Below are 23,333 nucleotides of genomic sequence, written 5' to 3'. Positions count from 1 at the left end.
TAGCATTGCTTTGCCTATTCAAGCATGAAATATTTATTACAACCATTTAAATCAAGAATAAATACATGATTTAACAATGTGTAATGCTGAAGTTAGAATCACACACACACACACACACACTCACACACTCACACACACACTCACAAGTGCACGCACACACGCCCCCAAGCATTCAATTGCATGAATCACAAATTGAAACAATACGTTAGACCCTATACAGACATCTGGAGTTCTTGAAGGTCTCCTTGCTTGGTGAGCAACGTCATTGTCCTCAGTGGCACATTCCCACTCAATGGCACGGCTGGCCATGTCAGACGGTCTTTGTGCTCCGCTCTGGAGACTCACACATATCTCTGCCACTGCTGTGCTGACCTCAGATCTCAAGCATGCCCAGAGGAAGCACTATACATTTTTGTTATCAGCCTAGAGACAACGTCCACAAATTCTTTCTGTCCCTCTGAAACTGGGAAAAATGAGTAATGCACTGGCGCAGGCTTAGCAGCCCCTCCAGAAGACCTTCTCTGCTCCTCTGACTCCAGCTGGGTATGCCCTAAAGAACCATTTGGACCCTTACCCTTTCCCAAAGCTCCTGTTGGAGTCCTAAGGAGCCGCCACATTAGATAAACTCATTCTTTAGTGACTGCTTCGTGTCCGTTCAGGGTAGGTTTGTGGGAACAGAGAAAGGGTCTTTCTTCGTGCCTTTGCCAGAATACTGTCCTCCTAAGGTTTATAACTAGGAAGGATTTTTCCACACAATGAATCCGATCTTCATTTTACAGGTAAGGAAGCTCCATCACATAGGCAGTCTGTGGCAGAGCTAGGATTCAAACCCCAGTCAATCCAGTGCTCTTTATAGGATAACAATGTCTTGAGACCTTTGGGATTCTCCCATTGATTGTCTTGTCTTGGCCCCGGGGCCATTTCCAGGTTTTGTGTTGAGGATGATCCCAGCAGGCACCCTCCGCTCATGGTCCCTAAGGGCTCAGAGGTAACATCAAGCAGGGGTTATGCTCAGTTCTGGAGTCAAGGAATTACTGGAAGGAGACCCATCCAACCTCCCACACTTATTTGACACATTAGGAAACTGAGGCTCAGAGAATTGAAGTGACTTGTCCAGAATCGCTCCTGGAGAAGAGCCAGGACACCCTCAGCTCATTCCCAAACAAAGCTGGGCTGTGTCATGGCCTCAATCTAGAGACCGATTTTCTGACTCTGAAGAAGGCTTTGCAACAAAGGGCACATTTAGTGTTGCTGAGCTTCTATATACTGACTTTTAAAGTAAAATTGAAGCCAGGAAATATTCTTATGGTGTTTCTGAAAAGATCAACTCAGTGAAAAAGGTAGCAAACAGACTTTCTGTTGGACCTAGATAATTTTACTCTGGATTCCATTGTTTGAACCATTTCTACTGAGAGTACCTTTTCCATACTCTCTCTCTCTCTCTCTCTCTCTCTCTCTCTCTCTCTCTCTCTCTCTCTCTCTCTCTCTCTCTCTCTCTCTCTCTCTCTCTCTCTCTCTCTCTCTCTCTCTCTCTCATACATATGCTCACTTCTTATGATCCAGTGTATGACTAAGTTATAATTTAACATACAGTAATATCTACAGTACTATCTAGCCACCAGGAGAGATTTTTCTTTTCTTGACACAGGGGAGATTGGGGGTGCTGATGAGGAGTGGGGCACAGATTGAGAGTTTATTTATCCATGTGTCCATTCTTTCTCTGTTTCTGGTTGCTCTGAGCCCACCAGGAGTTGGGCCTCATGGCTACATGGAGATTTAAGGTGAGAATTCAGTCATTTATTTCCTTCTAGGTTGGTAGCCTAATCTTCAAAATACTGAGGAGCAGAAAACAGGGCACTCTTGCGTTTGTTCCCAGTATATATTAGAGAATGGCTTTTCTTTTTCCGGTCATTGGCAAAGGAAGAGCCATCTTCTCCTGCCAGGGAGAGGTAGGAGGCGATACTTTCCCGGAGGCCATAGCTGAAGAGTGACTCATCCATCTCCAGGTGGTTTGTTTCTCCATCAGGACCAGATTGTACTCTGTGTATGCATGAAGAGATAGGATGAGAAGGAAGCGGGAGAGGAGAGAGGGGAGAAGGAAAGATAGATATGATTAGTCTTTCAACTGACTTATCTTAAGAACATAGCATCCTAATTCTGAAAAAAAGTCTGATATGGCCAGTCATTAGACATGGGCACCTGAGCTAGCAATCTAACTTCTCTGGACCTTGTTTGTTTTTATCATTCATTCATTTCAGATACACCCATGATCCCATTTGGGGTTTTCTTGGCAAAGATGCTGGGGTACTTTGCCTCTTTCTTCTCCAGCTCATTTTACAGATGAGGAAACTGAAGCAGAGAGTTAAGTGACTTGCCAGGGTCACACAGCTAGTAAGTATCTGAGGACAGATATGAATTCATGAAGATAGTCTTCTTGACCCCAGGCCTGCCACTCAGAGTATCCACTTTGCCTCCAACCTGCCACATAGGGCCTGTGGAAGTTATCTATCTAGTTTCAGATGAAGAAACTGAGGTCTAGGAAAGTTAAACAATGACTTTCTCAGAGGCCCACAAGTACAATAACAGGCAGAATTCAAACAGATCTTCTGATTCCAAGTGCAGTTTTCTTTCCAGGATACTACACTGTCCTTTAGTCTCACAGAACCACCAGTTATTGAAACAAAAGTGATAGAGCTAAAATGGACCTTAGGCATCATCTCATCTAAACTTCCTCATGACCTTCTTGCCTTATCTCAGTGGGGTCCAGGCAGTGGTGTGGTGGAAGTAGCTTATATCTCTCAGAAGACTAATTGTCTAATTTTCAGTGTAAGTGTTTCATACCCTAGAAATTGGCAAATGCTATAAGTCAGGACTTTTTTGTTTTGTTGATTGTCTAGACTCAAGAAAGTGTTGAAGAAAATGTTAATGATACTCATTAAATTTAAAAGTGTTTCTTGTGTAGTTTATTTTTCTTGGAGAGCTGGTTGTCAAACATTTGCCTACATACCCTAGGACTAAGACCTACTTCTTTTGATCTAGATGCCATGACCCTACTCTCTCACTGCCTCACCAAAAATTTGGACTCCACCCCTGGACCCCTTCTCTCTGAGAGATCCACTTCTTATTGGGGCTCTGCTGTTCTCCATGATATATAATATCTCTTTATACATTGGCTTCTCCCATTGGAATGTAAGCTTCTTAAGGGCAGGATTTTCATACTTGGATGTTTTCTTGAATCCATATTTCTATCCTTAACACTTAACCCAATGCCTAACATATAGAGTTTAACAAATACTTTATTTCTCAATTATCTTTCCTTCTGCCTGTCATCTATCTACCCCTCATCAATCTCTTTCATTTCTCTCTCTCATCTATATGTATCTATCCATCTACCTATCATCTATGTCATCTCTCTCTCTATCAACTATATATATATATCATCTATTTCTATCTCTCACATATCTCTCTATATTATCCATCTATCCACCTATCATCTATCATCTATCTCTATCAACTATATATATACTTATCATCTATTTCTATCTCTCATGTATCCCTCTATATTAGCTATCTAGCCATCTACCTATCATCTATCTCTATAATTGATCTCTGTACCTATCAACAATCTCTATACCTATCTATCTACATAGTATCTATCTCTATCTATCATTTAATTTATTCATCTTTCTTTGAAGAAACTCACACCCAGAAAACAGAAAGTGCATTTAGCATAGTGCCTGGTAAGTGCTTAATAAACATTTCTTTATAGATCAATTAATCCTGAATGTTTTCTCTTTAAGTATAGTGCTCCATTCGTGATGCCATGTTTCTTTATCTGAAAATGAATTTGGTTTGATGTCCAGAGAGAAAGGTGAAATGACTTTCCAAAGGGAAAGAGACAGCTTGTTTTTACTTGCCAGGATGGGCTCTTCCTATCACACCATCTCCCAATGCCTCCCCATTATAATGAAAGTGTCTTCCATACTGTCCACTAAAAACTCTTGCCCTTGACTTTGTCATTCTATTTATGAAAAGAAATGCTACCTGGCAACATTTTTCCAGTTGAAATTTTTCTGGCGCATCACAACAGGAGATCCCGAAGCCCTTTCTGCATTGCCAGTGGTGCACTGAGTTAAGCAGGGTGTTGTCAGGACACAGCACAGCCCATCAGCCACCTCTGAGGAAAGAGACAGAAGCATTCCAAGAATTAGGACATATCAAAATTGTGAAGCAATAAGGATAGAACCCTTTGTGGGTACCAAGTCCCCAATTTCCATGGCATCTTTGGATGATCGCATCATCTCTAGTGAAGTAGGTTATGCACATATTCCCCATCTGTCAAATTAAGGCCAGGGAGGGAAAACAACTTGCTTGTCACAGTTAGTAAATGACAGACCCAGAAATTTAGGCTTCTAACTGCAAGTCCAACATTTTGCATCCCAGACTATCCCCCAGCTAAACGATGTCATCAAAGCAAAGCTGCTCAGTTCCTTGAACTAGGGAACTAGGGAATGGTAAAGCTAAAGCATTCTTAGAGATCATCCAAGTCAATTCACCGATTTTTGGTGTTGATGGTGCCCGTGAACTTATTACACTTAGGAGATCCGAAGGAACATACCCAGACATTATGCTATCAAGAAGGGAGAAGAGATATTTTTATGGTTAATGTGGGAAAATTACTACAATAGAATTTCCCACTGCATATTCCCACGTCAGCATTAGAAACCTCATAGACATGATCCAGATATAAAATTTCAATCATTATCACACTTCAAGAGAGCTATGCTAGCCCACCAGTATGGGTTTTTCCCTCACCTATTTAAGGTTACAAGTCCCTTATGACCTGCAATGGAATAAAACAGCTTATTTCCTAGAGAGGAGCCTTCTGGGGATGAACTTGTCTGAATAAGGATATGTTGGTCCTTTGACAACAGTGATACAATTGGTTGCCAGGCATGAACTCCAAGGCTTTCCAGTTTAGTAGTATCTTTTAGATTTTATACTCTACCATCAAAGCCTTTGAGAACTTGGGATCCTCTTCATGCTATGGTGTGGCAGGAAAGAGACCTTATAGTTAAAAATTCTTTATTATTACTGTTATTTTTTTTAAAAGAATTCTTGTCTTCCATCTTAGAATCAATACTGTATATTGATTCTAAAGCAGAGGAACAGTAAAGGCTAGGCAATGGGGGTTAAATGACTTGCCCAGGTTCACACAGTTAGGATATATCTGAGGTCAGATTTGAACCCAGGACCTTCTGTTTCTAGACTTGGCTCTGAGCTGAGCCACTGATTGCTCCCTAATATTGTTATTGTTATTATTATATTAATATTAGTCATTCTTAGGTAGAGGAAAAGGGGGCTATAAAAAGGAATTGTACATCTCAATTTTAGGGGGTGATTTTTCAAGTGATTTGTCTTAAAAATAATGGTATTATCATAGTTAGATAATTAGAATTGGCAGGGGCTCATACATAGGCTTAGATTTAGTTTATCTGAGCAGGAAACCTCTCTAAAACAACCTGAACAATGGTCATTTAGCTTTCTCTTGAAGACCTCCTTCTTTCTTGGAATCAATACTGGGTATTGGTTCCAAGGCAGAAGAGCATTAAGTGCTAGGCAATGAGGGTTAAGTGACTTGCCCAGGGTCACACAGCTGGGAAGTGTCTGAGGCCAGATTTGAATTCAGGACCTCCCATTTTGGGGTCTGACTCTCAATCCACTGAGCCACCCAACTGCCCCCCCCAACTACCTTTCAAAACCACTTGTTCCACTTTCGGGCAATTTTGTCATAGTTAGGTGTGTGTAGAAGATGATCCATAAATATTTCTATAATGAGTGAGTGAATGAATGAAAGATGAAAGGATGAAAGTAAAGTTAGGACAGAAGAAGGGGGAAAAGGTAGAAAGTGAAGGAGGAAAGAAAGGAAGAAAAAAATAAAAATGGAAGGAAGGAGAGAAGAAAGGAGAGAGTGAAGGAAGGAAAGAAAAATGGAAGGAAGAGAGGAAGGAAGGAAAGAAGGACGAAAGGAAGGGAGGAAAGAAGGAAGAAAGGAAGGGAGGAAAGAAGGAAGGGAGGAAAGAAGGGAGGGAGGAACGAGGGAGAGAATCCATCCATTTCAAAGGAAACAATCATTAAATTAAATCGTTTACTTTTTGTCTATTACTAGTACTGGGCAGGACCTAGTTCCTATATCACTTAAACATCTGGAGTTACTAGGACCTTCATCATTCCAAGAACATTTTAAAATAATATTCTGTCATTCCAAAGCCCTGGGTGAGTCTGTTCCACTATTTGAAGGAAAGGAGTCTGGCTCCATTTTATTAAGCATGTATGGATTCCAGGAAATAGCATGCCTTTTTTCCAGGCAAAAGACCAACATAGTCTTAATGTAAACACTTAGAAGCCAAATACTGAGGTGTCTGAGTTATTGTGGTCTGTTTACATCTCTAAACTCTGGCCCAACTTTGAAGCTAGTCTCTCTTTGTTTTTTGGTAAGCAGGCACATTCTCAGTTTGACTCTACATGTTTTTGTTTTTAGTATTTATCAAGTGCTGTCAGTGTCTTTGCTACAAAGGTAGCCAGGTGACATGCAAAGAGAGCTGGACTTGGAAATAGATGGCTTCGATTCAGATCCTGGCTCTGAGACTTACTAGCCATGGGAACATAGTAAGACATTTCGTTTCTCTCAGTCTTGGTTTCCTCATCTGTCAAAAGGAGGAGGAAATAATTCTTCCCCCATGTACCTCATAAGGCTGTTGTGAAGAAAATACTTTATAAACCTTAATGTGCAACATGAGCTTCCAATTTGGTCTCTAACTGAGGCATGTCTAGATTTTGAAGAGGGTGAACAATTCAGATCTCGCTTCCACAGCTAATTCTAATATTAATGGGCAATCTCTCTAGCTAAGAAATATAAGCTTGGGCCATGAGGTTCCAGTCAAGCTGAATTGGATTTGATTCTTTAATAACAATCTGTCATGGGCTGAAAATTGAAATGACCTTCTGGCTATTAGGTGAGGGAGAGAAAAACTACATTTAAAATAGAGAAATTATTTGTAGAATACTGAATCAGGACTAAGGAGAAAAATAATTGTGAAACCAGTGCGTGTTCTTATGGAAGATAGTACTTGGAATAGCACAGCATCATTGCTGGAAGAAGGGCTAAGCAGCATCATGGAATAGGGAATGGGACTGGATCTATGATTTTGTTGGCATGAGGAAGGCTCAGGTCGGGAAACTTCCTCTACCAATGAGGGTTGGCAGCCTCTCTAAAACTTAGTGTTAGAGAATTGCTAAAGGAATGAGAAGTTAGGTGACAAATTGAGTTTATGTCAGAGGTAGGACTTGAACTCAAGTCTCCCTGGCTTTGAGAGAGGCTTGTGGAGTCAAAAGACTATCAGAGAATAGTTCTCACCCATGATCTCACTTCCTTCCAAGTACACTGGCTCACAAGTGTTTTGTTTTGTTAAGAAAAACAGTGTTGGCAAAAGCTCGTGATATATGTGCCAACTTCATATCACTTCTTATAAGAAGTGAAAGGATACAGAATATTAGATCTTAGAACACAGAATGTTAGCACTAGAAGGAGTTTTACAAGACAGAATGTTAGAATAGAAAATATTCATTTCTTCAGAATGTCATGGGTTGGAAATGGAAATGATCATGTTATTAAGCATGGAAGTGAAAGTCTAGATATTCAAGATAGAGAAATTAACTGCAATACCAGATCCGAAAAAAAAAAGAAAAATATAACAAAGTCAGTGTTTGTCCTTATAGAGGGAAATAGAAATGCCTTCTTACTCTCTATCAAATACTGTGTAAGTCCTTGGAAGTTGATCGATGCCATTTCTTGATCTGGTTAGGGGCAACTCATAACACAGATAAGAACCACACAAAGTGTTACGTGTGCAGTAGAGAATGAATTTGAAAGGACACTAAGGAAAATATCCACCAATTTCTTCATTTTGAAGTTGATGAACTTGTGGCCCTACAATGGGAAGTGCCTAGCCCAAGGTCACATTGTAAATGGGCAGAGATTTAGCCTCCTGATTCTCACTTTTGTATTCTTACCTCTCAACCCACTGCCTTTGGTGGACTGTGAATTTTTCAGAGGTTCACACATTTCTATTAGTGTTTCCAAAATAGAGGAATCACTACAAGATGTCTTTGACCCATTCTGTACCAGCAAGCCACGTGTAGTCTGAGAACAGTTGTGTATCCTCACGACACTTTCAGAAGGGTCCTTGGGACCAAAACTATTTTTGTAATAATACTAAAGGTATTGTTTACCTAGTAAAATACTTCTCCCCCTTCCAACTACATATTTTTATAAGGCCAGATTTTCTTTATATACTTGAAACAAAACAACATATTGCAACAAATTGGATGCAGCAGGTGATATAAGAATCTGTCTTCTATTAAACCAAACAACTAAAGAGATTTACAAAAGAATGTAAAACAATGCCATTTTCTCACTAATTATATTTGTCATACATATATTTTCATAAAATATATTGTATTTATTATTATTAATTTTAAATTTAATTATTCTGATTTTCAGTTTCAATTTCTAATATGGTAAATGTTGATGGAAATAACCCATGTAAACAATGATTCTTTGGAGACTTCATTAATTTTTAAACATCTTAAGTCGTGCTGAGACCAGAATATTTGAGAATTATTATTCTATATATGCCCAATATAACATGACCCTTTTCAAACTTCTTATCCTTTATTCTCCTCCATTCACTTATTGATGAAGCCATACTAGCCTTTTTCTTGTTCTGTTCTTGGATGTACCATTTTCCATCTTGCAGTGGATGTCCCTGGTGCTTGAATGTATTCCCTCCTCCCTGCTACTTCTTAGAATCTCTGATTTCTTTCAAAGTTCAGCTCAAGTGTTGCCTTCTAAAAAAGGTTATTTTTTCCCTGATTTTCTTTTTCCTGATCCCCTCCCCATAGCTGCTAGTACCATCATTTCTATAACGCACAAAAAAAAATGACCTTGTATGCATTCTGTATGTACTTGAGGTAGACTGGCACTTTTATAGAACTGTACTTGAAACCAGGAAGATCTGGATTCAAGTAGGTGCTTCTGACTCATACTATGTGACCCTTAAAAAGTCAATAAATCACTGTATTAGAAAAGAAGATGCCAACCTGAATCTGGAGGGAAAATTTCCTCATCTGGAAATTCATTTTTCAAATTAAATCACAGGACCAGACCCTACCTCATTGTATATCATAAATGTTCTTTTTTCCCTCTTTCTTTAGAATATAAGCTCCTAGGGACAGCTAAGTGGCTCAGTGGATAGAGAGCCAAGCTTGGAGACAGGAGGGCTTGGGTTCAAATCCTTCCTCAGATACCTCCTAGCTATGTGATCCTAGGCAAGTCACTTAATTCCATGGCCTATGCCTTAATGTTCTTCTGCCTTAGAACCAAACCACAGTATTGACTCTAAGATGGAAGACAAGGTTTAAAAAAAAAAGCAACAGGATGATAAGAAATAAACATTTCTTAGAGTACTTTGTTATCCATTTCTCTAATGCACTTAGAGTGTGAACTGTAATTTGTATTTGTTTCTTATTCCCTTCCTACAGGAAAACTCCTTGAGGGAAGGCAGATATTTCTCCTAGAATGATAAAATGCCCTGCACACAGTAGGTGCTTAATAAATGTTTGCTGAAAGGAACAGAACAAAATGTGAGGTTGATACTGGCAGTCCAACAGTGACCAAGGGAATAGAGACAGCTCTCCAGGTCCCTCAGTCTGCTCATTGACAAGAATTCTGCTGGGCTAGCATGTATTTATGTTTGTTCTTGTATATGTAAATGTCGTGGTTCAAACACAACTCAAATGATTGTCATTAAAAAGCCAAACACCATAACCCACTTTCAGTTATAAACATTGGGCAAATTGACTTGTTCCAGGATCGCCTTCCTCTTTCACTTGTGGTCACCTTCTTCTGTCACTTCCTGCTCACCGCTAGATTTCCAGCTGTCTTGGGGGATCCCAGGGATCCCCCCTGACATCCTTCACAGCATCAAAGAATCCAAGGCTTGGATGCCACCCTAGAGTCACTCACATTGAAGCCTGTCCAATGGATGAAGCCATGAAGAGGCCATCCAGCTCTTGAATGAAGACCCCTGTGCCTGGCAAAATATGCCTGTTCATTTCTCACTACCCACCTCTGCCTTTCCCACTCCAGGAGCTTTGTTGTGAGCAGCTTCTAAGAGACCTGCAGATAAAGAAAGGTGGTACAAGGCAAGGGAGAAGACAAGCTGTACTTTGAAACAGCTTCAGCAAGGGCAGCTGGGGGACTCAGTGGATTGAAAGTCAGGCTTAGAGATAGGAGATCCTGGGTTCAAATCTGGTCCCAGACACTTCATAGCTGTGTGTCCCTGGGCAAGTCACTTAACCCTCATTGCCTAGATCTTATCTTCCTTCTGCCTTGGAACCATTACATAAGGATTGGTTCAAAGATGGCAGGTAATGATTTAAAATAAACAAACCAACCCAAAAACCCATTTTCAGCAAAATAATTCAGTCCAATCCAATCAAACTTCTCCTGAGCTCCTAGAAGTATGCTGGTCTATACTGTTCTAGAAATTCAAAGAAGATAATGAAACATTTCTTGACCTGGAGGAATTTGAGGACAGGTACAACAACTGTGGGAGTGAGGAAATACAAAGCTATTTCAGGAAGGAGAGAGAAGAAAACACAAAGGAGATAAGAAAAGGTTTAGATTAAATGGTAGCCCCTAAGCTGAGCCTTTAAGAGAGAATCACAGTGACAGACCTGTGTCTGTTGTTGGAAGTTGGATACCAGCCTCACTACTTAAAAAAGCTCATTCCAACATTTTCATAGACAAATACATTTTTTTTTGCTATTACAACTCCCAAGAACCTGCATCCAAATTAGAGGAGCAGCTAGGTAGCACAGGGGCTTGAATGCCAGGTGTAGATTTTGGATGATCTGGGTTCAAATCCAACCTCAGAAATTTTCTAGTTGTGTGAACCTGGGCAAGTCACTTAACCTCACTTGCCTAGCCCTTGCCACTCTTCTATCCTAGAACTAATACTAACACAGAAGGATAGGATTATTAAAAAAAATTAGAGAGATTATGATTGCACCCACCAACAAAGGACACAGCAATAAAAGTATAGATCTTGGGCATAAAAAATAAGGACATTGCAGTCAGGAAGAAGAAGGAGATGATTCAGTGATAATCAACCCTTCCTCCTGTGATATCACCAAGGTGGCTCTTTCTCCATGTGATCAAATAACAACGATCACAGACCCTACTGTAGGCTGTAAGCAGCCACTGAAAATTGCTCTTAGGTACAAAGTTGGAATTGGGGAGGCTTTGTTGGCTGACCTAAAGCTTTCCAACTTTCCACTGTACTGCGAGGGCAAGATCTGGTCAGGTTAAAGTATCATCTTCCTGGAATTGCCAAATCCTAGAGTCAAAAGAGACCTGAAAGATGTAGTCCATAAAATATACAGAAATCCAATCTACAAGTAGTTGGCCAACTTCTATTAGAAAACTGTCATTGAAGCAGAGCTCTCCACCTCTTGAGGCAATCTATTCCCAATATCTTTAATTGTTACTATGCTCTTTTTCATTATCCATCTGAAACCCATCTCCAGAGAACCTTCAGCCTTGGTTCCCATTTCTCCTCTTACTGCTGACTCAGTTCATCCTCATCTGCCCAGTTATTAGGGCTCCCTCTTTCCTGAAATTGCTTAGTATTTACTTATTGGGTATCAAGAAAAACAAGCCTACTTATTCTTCTACATGGCAACCTTTCAAATACCTGAAAATAATTATCATGACATTCTCTAAGATAATGAATACTTAAATAAAATGGTTTCCAATTCCCTCACCATCCTAAATCCATTCCCCCTTGCTATAAGAGCTAACATTTGTATAGCTTGTTGGAGATGGTAACACACTTTATTATCTCATTTGATGACATTCCAGCTTATCAATTTCTATCCTAAAATAAGGGTGCCTAATATTCAGTATTCCACTTGTCATTCGACTAGAGCATAGTATAACAAGTATGACAAGATTAATATCCATTTTTCTGGACACTACTATATTTCCTTTAATATGGGATTATTTATTTATTATTATTTTAATTTAATTTATTATTAATTTAATTTATTTATTCAAATAATTTAAAAATAATGATAATTAATATAGAATTAAATAATTAAAATATAACTAAGGCAGTTATTTGAACACTTAAAGGAAGACTGATATAGAGAATCATATGCAAATCCTGCCTGGGCTCACTTCTCATGTTTTCATCAAGTGAATCTATGTCATGTACGTAGACCATTCATAAACAATTTATAGCGACAAAGAAGCAAAGATCAGCAAATTCTGTTGTCTTATGAGAAGATTTATTCTTAATACTATATCATTTAATTTTTAATATTGCTCTGTGACATTTCATTTTATGTAAAATACTTTTCCTCATTCCTTGGTCCTGACAATCCTAATAATGGTCTTACCTTCCTATGAATGTCCTTACATGCCTTGATCTAAAGCATCTTCTCAACTTGGGATAAGCATGATTGAGAATGTAATTTCTAGCCTTTCCCAAAAATACTACTATTATTTCAAAACAGAGCTAGCTTCACCCAAACATATCAAGAATGGCATGGCTGTATCCTTGATTTCTTCCATTAGGATGAAAAGTGCTAGTCAAACTTAACCAGACATAATTTGATTTGTCCATCTAGATGAGCAAGGATATTAGAATTCTGTAATGAGTCATGTGACTTTCCCCAATCACCAAGAGAGGTCTATGGAGGGTATCATTAGTTACCCACCAATCAGAAATATCTTGGTCTGTCTATGGAAAGACTGAATAATGTGCATTCAGAATTGTATTTAAAAGATTCAAGATGATGGATGAATTGCCCTTGATCACCAAGAGAGATCTGTGGACTACTAATTTATTGGTTATTGCTAGGCGAATCAATAAATTCATTTTTCTTTCTCAGAACCAGTCTCTAAGAATTTGTACTCATCACATTTTTCAGCAACACTTTTGGTTAAAGCTATTCTCTTTACTATTGTTTTGTTAGATCTTTAAGAATCCTTCCAGCTCAAATATTATAAAGCTTTTCCTTTTTGAGAAATCTTGAAACTGATTCATGAGCAATTTTATTTATTTTAAAGATGAGGGAGGGGGCAGTTGGGTAGCTTAGTGGATTGATAGCCAGGGCTAGAGATGGGAAGTCCTGGATTCAAATCTGGCCTCAGACAATTCCTACCTTTATTGCTCTGGGCAAGTCACTTAACCCCCATTGCCTAGCCCTTACCATTCTTCTGCCTTGGAATCATTCCAATATGGAAGATAAAGGTTTAAAAAAAAAAGATGAAGGAACTTAGTCTCTGAGAGAAGAAATTGACTCAAGATAAGATGGATAATAAAATTTTAGAGTCAAGGCTTGGGTTCTGATTTTCCTAGTCCACATACAGGGTGGACTACTATCCCTTACTGCCTGTAGAGTGTGGTACAGATATGTGTGTGTGTGCACCTACATATACACACATATGTCCTATACCACTGGTTACACACACACAGAGTAAAAAGTTTAGATGAGTTCAGAGATGTTCACCAATACAACATTTTCAACTCCAGCATTCTTTAAAATCTAATTCAAATGTCATCTCCTTTTGGCAATCTTACCTGTTGCTTCTGGTGCTTTCTGACCTTACATGACTCTTGACTCATCATTTAACTTTTTAATAACATGTATCAAATACTTATGTATGTCTACTCCCTACCAAATTGTAATCTCTAAGTGCAGAGGTTCTAGTTTTATCTAAACTTGATATCAGAGAGATATATCTCTATATCTCTGCTTATAAGAGTTCTTTGCATATAGTAGGTGATCAATTAATGTTCAATGAATGAAAAACAAATGAATGGCTTTTACAGATTAGTAGGTTTGGGCCTTCAGTAGATTCCAAAATAAATGATGACAAGAGCATTGAATTCATAATGAGGAAACCTAGATTACAGTCCTGCCTCTTCTATTTACTGATTTAATAATTCTAAGAAAGTTTCTTCATTTTTTCTGAGCCTCAGTTATAAAAAGTGGATAGTCATGTTGCCTGGAAGAAGGTTCTCTCATAAATCATTATTATCTTAAGAAAAATATTGAAAAATCAGGCTTAAAAAAAAGAGTGGGCTTCTATTCCAGAACTTTGTAATATGTATTTATGCCATTATCCAAATCATTTTCCTTCTCTGTGTCTGTTATCTACAAAATGAATCTAATCCTGTTCATCCTTCTTATCTCATAGCTTGGCTTTGAGGATAGCCTTTTTGTAAACTGATGCAAATGTGAATAGAAGTAGTCATTATTATTTTGAAGAAGGCATCTAGAACCTTGAGTACCTGAGCTTTGAATTATAGAGTAGAAGGTGAAGAATAGAATGTTGGAAGGAAGTTAGAAGAAAAGGCATAAAATTCACCAGAATGATCAGTAACCAATGAATTCTACTCCCTACAAATATGCTCAGGTTACAGATGTGAAATTTGCCATTACGCATTTAATGGATTGCCTTACCAGAATAGTGATTCACAAGGTCTTCCAGGCACTGGAAAGTGAGTCTTGGAGAAATATAATACCAGTTGTTGGGTAGACGGAAGATACGATAATGTTTCACTTGTCTGTGTCTCACCGATAGTGAATAAAAACCTAGAGGAATGGGAGGGAAAAAAACCTATTATATTTACCTTATCCCAATTCAAGAAAAAGGAAAAGTAAATTGTTTCATTTTAGATTGATGGATTAGGTTTGGTTTTTTATCCCAACTATTTAAAGATATATTTCTGGATCATGGTGAGTTCTTATTTGATGCAAACTAGATCATCCTAACAGTTTGGTAGCCAAAGCTGGTTACTACTGGCCATTTAAGCCCATCTGGCAGTGATCCATCTGGCAGTGATCTAAGGCTGTATGTAGGTTCTGAATTCTTCCACTGAGATAAATGACTGTTTTAGATATTAAATAGAATTAAATACAATAGGAGAAAGAACTCACTTTTCTTTAGGTTTTGAGACCAGCACAGGTAGCAAGCATTCCAATGAAATGCAATAATAAAAAAAAAACCTTACCTTCTATCTTAGAATCACTACTATTGATTGGTTTTAAGGCAGACAAGTATGCCAGAGAAAGAAAAAATATTTTGGCAAGTCCAAGAAGAGGTTATTAATGACTTTTAGAATAATTATGGATTTAGTTTCCATCAAGTGTTTTTTTTTTTAATTCTAAGAATGGCGTTGAAAATGGAAATGGACAATTGCTCTGGGATAATACCTTCTTTGTGTCATCTGAGAGATTTAATTTTGATGAGAGAGTCAGGGAATATATGATCTTAGAAGTTGTTTCAAATCTTTAAAACAGAAAGAAAGATCAGACTGGATAATTTCTACAATTCCTGCTAGCTTTAAATCTCATGATTCTCTCTGACCCTGGGAACATCCAGACCCAAGACTCATCCTCTGTAGCACGGGAGGGCTCTGTTTCTAAGGTCCTTCCCAGCTCGAAGCATTTGCATCAATGATTCTACATAAGTCTAGTCATATCATGTCACTCACTTTTTGCCCGAGTGGCACTTCATCAAACCTTGTGCGTGTTTTCCCAGAACATGAACAGGGCCTAAAGTTCATGTGCTGTTAAGCAGCCAGGGGTGACAAGTGGAAAATACATGAGAACTTTGCATACATGCCCAGAGGACCCGAGTCTGCTTCTCTGGGGGAGAATGCTTCATTGCATACGGGGCTCATCATCTTTATTTTTAGAGCAGGTGGGGCAAGCACGCTGATGTGGAAATAATTAATGAGAGTTTGGGACCAGACTTTGGGGACTCCTTTGGGATTTCCATGAGCAGTTTTGCTTTTAGTTCAATTTGGTTTAGTATAATTTAGTTTAGTGTTCTTTTTTTCTTTCTTTTTTTTATATCATCATATGTGACAAAGTTAGCTCTTTGGAAGCAATATCATTCTGGACTTTTAGACTTATGAATTGACTCATTCATCTTCTCTCAAGTGAACTAGTATATTTCTTTTCCTTCTATTTATTTTTTAAAACAAATCCTTACCTTTTGTCATAATCAATATTAAGTATTGGTTCCAAAGTAGAAGAGCAGGAAGGTTTAGGCAATTGAGGTTAAGTGACTTGCCCAGGGTCACACAGCTACGAAGTGTCTCAGGCCAGATTTGAACTGAGAACCTTCCACCTGTAGACCTGGCTCTTCTATCCACTGAGCCACTTTAATTTGCCCTGAGTATCTTTCTTGAACATCATAGGTACCCAATATTTTGTGAGTGAATGAACAAATAAATTAATTCAATTCAATAGATATTTATTAAGCATCTACTATTAATAATAATAATAACACACTTACAGAGTACTTAAAGGTTGACAAAGAACTTTCCTTTAAAAAATACTTTCTGTATTTGCCACTATTCAGTTGAAGAAACTGAGGCACTAAACTGTTAGATGCTGATCCATGCTTTTAAGTGTCCAATGCAGACTTTGAACCTAGGTCTCTTATCTCATAGAATGACAGAATGAAAGTTAGTGCTTTGTATAACTGACATCCAAAAGGAAGTCCACCATGCTATACCTGACTAGATTCCATTTTATAAGATACTGAATGTGGAGATGGAAGTCTTCCATGTGAATCCTAGCTCTGCCACCTGCGTGCCTTCAGGCAAGTCACTTGATTTATTAGTCCCTCGCTTTTCACAACTAAAATTGGAGATTAGAGGGTAATTTGGGGATAGATTAGAGCCAGTTATAGCTGGTTCACAAGAGCCAATTGTTAAATTGAGTGTGAATATTTATACATCAGAAATCCCAAAATGTTATGTTTCAGGACTTAATTTATTCTTTTATTGGTGTCTTGAATTAAGAAAAGGATGGATTAAATGTTAATAATATATATTAAACTGAAAAATGACTTGGGTAGCCATTTGTCCAGCATTTAATTAATGTCCCAGAATACTTGCCCCCTTAAAATTATTTTTACACTTAACATCCTAAAGCTTCTTATTTGTTTTTTTTTTAATTGTAAAAAATTGCATGGAAAACATACTCTAAAAAAGAGCCTCCTGGTTTGCACTAATTTGCACAATTCATATAAGACCTTCTCTAATAAATATGAATGCTATTACTCTTTATTTTTCAAGATCTTACTATCTTCACCATTACCTACTGGTCATTGGTATATGTAATAATAACAGTGATGGGTAAATCCAGAAAAGATCAGTTTGTTTGGTCTATTTCCCTAAGGCTTACTTAATCACAATGGTTTCTTTTTCCCAGTTCTAATATACCTTGTGTTCTAACAGTATACATTCTTAGTTGATCTCCTATGCTAACATTCCAGGTCATGTGCTAGATCATTCTGTGGTCTAAGACCTCTTCCTGTTCTGACATTTTGACATCTATATTCTAATATTCTAAGGTATTAGATCCCTTCGAGTGCTAACATCCCAAGCTTTCTTCTTGTTCTAACATTCTGTATTCTCAAGTCTCTTTTAGAACCAGAATTCCGTGGTTCCATTTCTTTCCGCCATCTTGTTTACCAATCTCTGTATTTCCAGATCTTGTACTTTCATATGAACCAGATGCTTTAGGTAGTGTGTAGGTTGCTCGTTAGCTTACCAGTTTTGGATATGGTTGCCAGAGGTGTAGGAGGGTGCGCCAATGAAGGGTCATAATGAGTCAAGTGGGAAAGAAATGTATAGAAATCCGATAACAGTATGGAAAAAAGCACCTTTTGGTCTCCCTCACCTTTCTTAGTTTCACTTTCTCTGATCATGAAGGAGCCCATCTTTGTGTCAGGCAGCAGTAAAAGTTCTTCAGCTTTGTCTCTTCCTAATCCTTCAAAAAGCCAACTGGAAAAGAAGACAGATCCCATGAATTTTCTTATTCTCTGTCCATTAGAACTCTCTCTATCCCTGTGTCACTTACCCTTAGAACCAGAGAGTCAAATTCAGCTCGGGCTATGAAAAAATTATCAAAAAGTTGCACTCTGCAAAATGTGAGTGAATGAGTTTTACAGTGTTACAGATGGCAAAGGTAAACTGATGGGTCGACCATTCTTGATTTCCAGAGATTAAAATACTTTTGCAAATATCAATGTGCTTTATAAATGCATGTTATCATCATCTCTCCCTAATCATAGTTCTAGAACTAGAAAGTACCTCCCAGGTCATCTAATCCATTTCCTTCTCATTTTACTGGTAAGGAAACTGATACTCATGGAAAATATGTGATTTGCTCAAGGTTACACAAATAGCCAGTATCACAGATAGGTATGACTTGAACTCAACTCCTTTGACTGTAGAGCCAGGGCTCTTTGCACCATACCACACATCTTTTTTTGTTCCTAAATTAACATGACACATATTTGGATCCTTTCAGCCAGTCAAGTAAGACTTGTAAAGCTAGAATTTAGCAATTTCATTTTCCTACAAACCAGATTGTAAATAGAGGTTTTAGCTTTCTTAAAAAGATGAACGCTTTCACTTTTAAATATTCTTGCTTAAACATGAATATTTCAAAAACCAAATATAAGTGATCCTTTTTTTTATTTTGCATAAATGGCTCAGACCCATACTTGGAAATACTTTGTTAGTAGGTGGTTTGTGTTACTATATACAATAAAAATAAGTTACAACACAATATTTCATAAACATAGAAATACAAATTTTCACTTTATATATGAGGAATCAGAGGAGAACGTTGGTGAAGGATATAACTCTATTTTTCTATCCTACAACAAAGCTGTTTTTAGTGCTTCGCAATGGGCATGTCAGTGAGCTTGAGTCCTCATAGATTATGCTAATGGGGGACATGTTTGATTAGATCCTACTGAGCTGGGCAGGCTTTAAGTAAAAGTCCAGGAGCAGACTTGATGTAACTATCATCTGAAGGTCAGGCCAGTCAAACTTAGGGAAGTTTATCCTACAAAGATGGACCACCTCTTGGTAAGCAAAGATATATACATACATTCGATGATACAGACAGACATAAGCATTAATAACTTAGCTTAGCAGAAAAATACATACATGATAGATGCCAAAAAGAAAGTTATTGAATTAAATTGAACTGAATAAGCATTGCTGAAAACGTATCTAGTTACTCTTCCGAGAAATGCAAGACTTTTTGATATATCATCTTACAAGATCTCCATGGTAGCAGGCAATGTAGGTTGCCAAGATCTTATCTAAATGTAAATGCAGTACTTTTAGAGACCAGTTGGCAAATATTCTCTTTCCTCTTTCTTCCTTCCTTCCTTCCTTCCATCCTTTCTTCCTTTTGTTCTTCCTTCCTTCCTTCTCCCTTTCTTCCTCCCTCTTTCTCTGTTCCTTCCTCTTTCTTTCTTTCTCTCCCTCCTCTTTATTTTTCTTCTTCCAAGAAAGTTTTGTATAAGTATAAGTTTAAGTATAGTGATCTTGTTCAATTGAAATCTTCCATTTGGATAGTTTGGATTAGGAATTCCTACAATTTCACATTATTTGTCATACTCTGTATTTTTCCTCAGTCTAAAAGACTGCCAGTAGCAGCAAGTTTTAACCAAATTAAAAAGGTTATAGTATTTATATAAGATCTACTAAAATTTGAAAGATACTATGCAAAGTACTTTATAAATGTTATCTCATTTAGTCCTCACAACATCCCTGGGAGGAAGGTACTCTTATGTCCCCATTTTACAGTTGAGGAAACTAAGGTAAATAACGATTAAATGACTTGTCCAAATTCCACAGCTAGCAAGAGCTAGCTTTGTACTTAGGTCCTTTTGCCACCAGATGCAGTGCTCTATCCATTGAACCACCTAGCACGGAAGGTACAAGTGACAGATTTTATCGTGTTTTATTTTCCATCCCATGTTATTGCTCATTTCCAAATACCTACTATCATTTGCCTGAGAAGGTAGAGGGCACCAAGGAACAGACACATCTATTTCTGCATGTGCTAACTGCTATGTAATTCTAAATTCTAGATATATGATTGATTTTGTTGTTTTTCAGTGGTTTTAGCCATGTCCAGCCCCTCATGACTCCATTTTAGAGCTTTCTTGGCAAAGAGACTGAATTGGTTTGACATTTTCTTCTACAGTGCTTTTTATAGATGAGGACTGAGACACTCTTAAGTGACTTGCTCAGAGTCACACAGCCAGTAAATGTTGTGAGACCAGATTCGAACTCAGGAAGATGAGTCTTCCTGACTTCAGGCCTGGTACTCAATTCACTGTACCACCAACTGCCCTAGTAATCAAATAAATAAAAATAATATCTAAATATAACATATACGTATATTATACTATGTTACACTACATATATTTTATATATGTTAAGCATGTGAAATAAATTTTTAACAAATCAAATAAAAATTATTTTAAAATATATCATTTGCTATAAAGAGCTTGTAGGCTAATTGTCAAAAACCATATTGTCTTTCTCAGTTAGGATGTTAGAGTTTAGGAAATTGACTCACCCATGGTAAACTTTGGCCACACACATTCCAGGAATATAACTTTCTCGGCCAGTACTAAGGGAAATCGCTCTCCACCAGCCTCCTTCGCTATATAAAGAGCAACACAAATTATCATATTTAGTCTAAGGAAGATCACATTGATAGTAAATGGCAGTCAATAGCAAGTCATAATCTTTCAGGAGTTCACAAGGATAGTAAGTGGCAAGGATCAATGATAATAGATAGAGATTACCAACGACTTGCCAACTGCTTAATAAGTGTGACCTCATTACATCTTCGCAACAACCCCGTAAGAAAAATGTTTTAGATATTATTATTATTTACATCTCATAGGTTCAGAGATTTCACATGACTTGCCAAAAGTCATATATTATTGAGTGTCCAAAGTAGGATTTGAACCCAGATGTTTGACTCCTAATCTAGTACTCTCTCTATAATGTAACCCTGCTTATTATTTCCACTACCATAGAATCAGGGTCCTAGAATTGAAAGAAACCTCAAAGATGATCAGCTGCAACCTATTAGTCAATCAAGAGCCACTTGCTGGATACGTTATAGTAGTGGACATCCTTTGGGAGGTATAGGTTGGACCAGATGACTACTAAGGCTCCTTGCAATTCTGCAATTCTGTGATACTGTGATACTATGATACAATATACTGTGATACTATGATACAAATACTGTGATACTATGATATTTCCTAAGTGAATTTGTCTCTTATCTTCTACTGAGCTCATTAATTAAATGAGAAGCTCAGCCCATGACTTTGTGTTCTCACCATAATTGGATGGCTTTATTTATTTGTTTGTTTATTTATTTGTTTGTTTGTTTGTTTGTTTAACCTAAAGAGGGATAGCATGGCCCTGGAGAAAGAATGCTGAGTTTTGATTCAAGAACCCTAGGTTTTAATTTCAATCAGTTCTTCCACTCAATAGCTATGTGGCTATCAACAATTCACTTCTCTATGTGTCTCAGTTTCTTCATATGTATAATAGACATGATGCACATTTTACTACCAAGCTTGAAGGGTTGCTATGAAAATCTTTATATGCTTTAAAATGCTATATGAATGGGAAACATTATTTTCAGAATCCCTAGTGGTTCCTGGGAAGGAAACTTACTCTGATATCACACGTAATTTCTCTCCTCGGCGGAATATAGGTGGGCTGATATCAGGAGATGGATAATCACAAAGAACAGCAAGGAAGTCATTGTCCAGTCCTAGAGGAGAAGAACAAGTATTTTCAAAGCCTCATCCATCCATTCATCCAATTCAAAAAATCTTTATTAATTCTCCTCTATGTGTAGGTATCAGGGGATATATAAAATTGAGATATGACAGTACAATCTGAACCAATCCAATCCAATAATCATTTATTAACTTCTTACCATATCACAGGCACTATGCTCAGTGTTGGGGATCCAAAGGCACAAAAAAAAAATAAACAAAGTTTTAAAGAAATTCCTCTGTGGGAACCACTGTATTTAGTACTGAAGATACATAGATGAAAATGAGACAAGTCAACGGCATGAAACAGCTTTGGTAAATTATATTCTATTGCTGATCCTATCTTTATAGATACAGAATGGCTGAAAAGATGCAGAGAATTCAAGAATTTCTTGATATTGACTATTTTTGAAAAGCATTCTATTCAATAGAGCAAGAGAGAGCCTGTAAGGTTTTTCTTTACTCTCACCATATCATATAGAAGTATGACCTCATTTTAATCCTCAGTTTCCTCATCCTTAAACTGAACTCAGTGGCCTTAGTCAGAGTTTCCCAAGAAAAATTACGGGGAAGTTAGGTAGTTCAGTGGATTGAGAACCAGGCCTGAAGATGGGAGGTCCTGAGTTCAAATGTGGTCTCAGATACTTCCTAGCTGTATTAACTTGGGCAAAACACTTAATCCCCATTGCCTAGCTCTTATTGCCCTTCTGCCTTGGAACTGATACTCAGGATCAATTTTAGAACAGAAGGTAAATGTGTATGAGTGTGTGTGTGTGTGTGTGTGTGTGTGTGTGTGTGTGTAAGTAAATGAATCAAAGTGGCCTCTTCATTGTTACCAAAATTCCTTATCCCACCGTCTTCCTCTGTGTCCCTGTCCTGGAGCCCCCTCCCTCTTCACATCTGTCTCCCATCTCTCTCTTCCTTCAGTGCTCACCACAGGCAGCAACTCTTGGTCTTAATTTTTCTTGATTCCCTCAGATATCAGTGATCTGTTTCTTCTCAGAATATTTTGTGTCACTGTATATTTAAACTACCTTTACCTAGTAAAATGAGGGTTTTTTTGAGGGCAGGGATTGTTTTGTAATTGTCTTTGTAGATCCAGGGCCAATATAGTACCTAGCACATAGTAAGTGCTCCAGGAAAATGAATTCAATAGAATTATTGGTATGAAATTTTCCAGAGATATTTTGAAGCAAAATGATGATGAACAAAAATAAAATGAATGAATGAGTGAATTGGCAAATAAATGCATGAGTCATAACTAGTTTCTTGCTTGAAAAAATCACATGTAATGAGCTTTTTGATACCTACAAGTTTAAGATTTAAGGGAAATATTTAAAGAAAAAGTCATTACTAGTATCAAATTTTCTTGTGGAAACTGAATTTCACATGTTAGAAAACTTACTAAGGCCAATGAACTCAATTTAAGGATGAGGAAATTGAGGATTAAAATTGAGGTTGGTACTAGAACATCAGACTTCTGGCTCCCTAGCTTGCTAGCTTGATTTACTCTTCATCACCTCTTTGGAAAACCATATGACATGTGTGGGAAGCTTCAAAT

The 23,333-nt window shown here is 37.7% G+C and overlaps 2 protein-coding genes across 3 annotated transcripts in view; one reads left to right on the top strand and one right to left on the bottom strand.

The window, feature by feature from the left end:
- TG (thyroglobulin) overlaps positions 1-23,333 on the top strand; it is a 384,892-nt gene that overhangs the window by 232,146 nt on the left and 129,413 nt on the right. The gene's annotated exons all lie outside the window — the stretch shown is intronic.
- Positions 6-23,333, bottom strand: part of SLA (Src like adaptor) — a 94,998-nt gene continuing 71,670 nt past the window's right edge. For both annotated transcript variants that reach the window (XM_007488358.3, XM_007488357.3), the window contains 6 exons: positions 21,666-21,765; positions 20,545-20,631; positions 17,836-17,939; positions 14,599-14,730; positions 4,045-4,177; positions 6-2,040 (listed from right to left, as the gene is read on the bottom strand). In XM_007488358.3, coding sequence (XP_007488420.1) covers positions 1,821-2,040; positions 4,045-4,177; positions 14,599-14,730; positions 17,836-17,939; positions 20,545-20,631; positions 21,666-21,765 — 776 coding nt within the window. In that variant the 3' untranslated portion in view covers positions 6-1,820. The remainder of the gene's footprint in view (positions 2,041-4,044; positions 4,178-14,598; positions 14,731-17,835; positions 17,940-20,544; positions 20,632-21,665; positions 21,766-23,333) is intronic.

Source organism: Monodelphis domestica, chromosome 3, assembly GCF_027887165.1.
Source record: "Monodelphis domestica isolate mMonDom1 chromosome 3, mMonDom1.pri, whole genome shotgun sequence".
NCBI classification, from domain to species: Eukaryota; Metazoa; Chordata; class Mammalia; order Didelphimorphia; family Didelphidae; genus Monodelphis; species Monodelphis domestica.
Note: the sequence above shows the minus strand (reverse complement) of the source record. Positions and strands in the feature narration are given on the sequence as shown.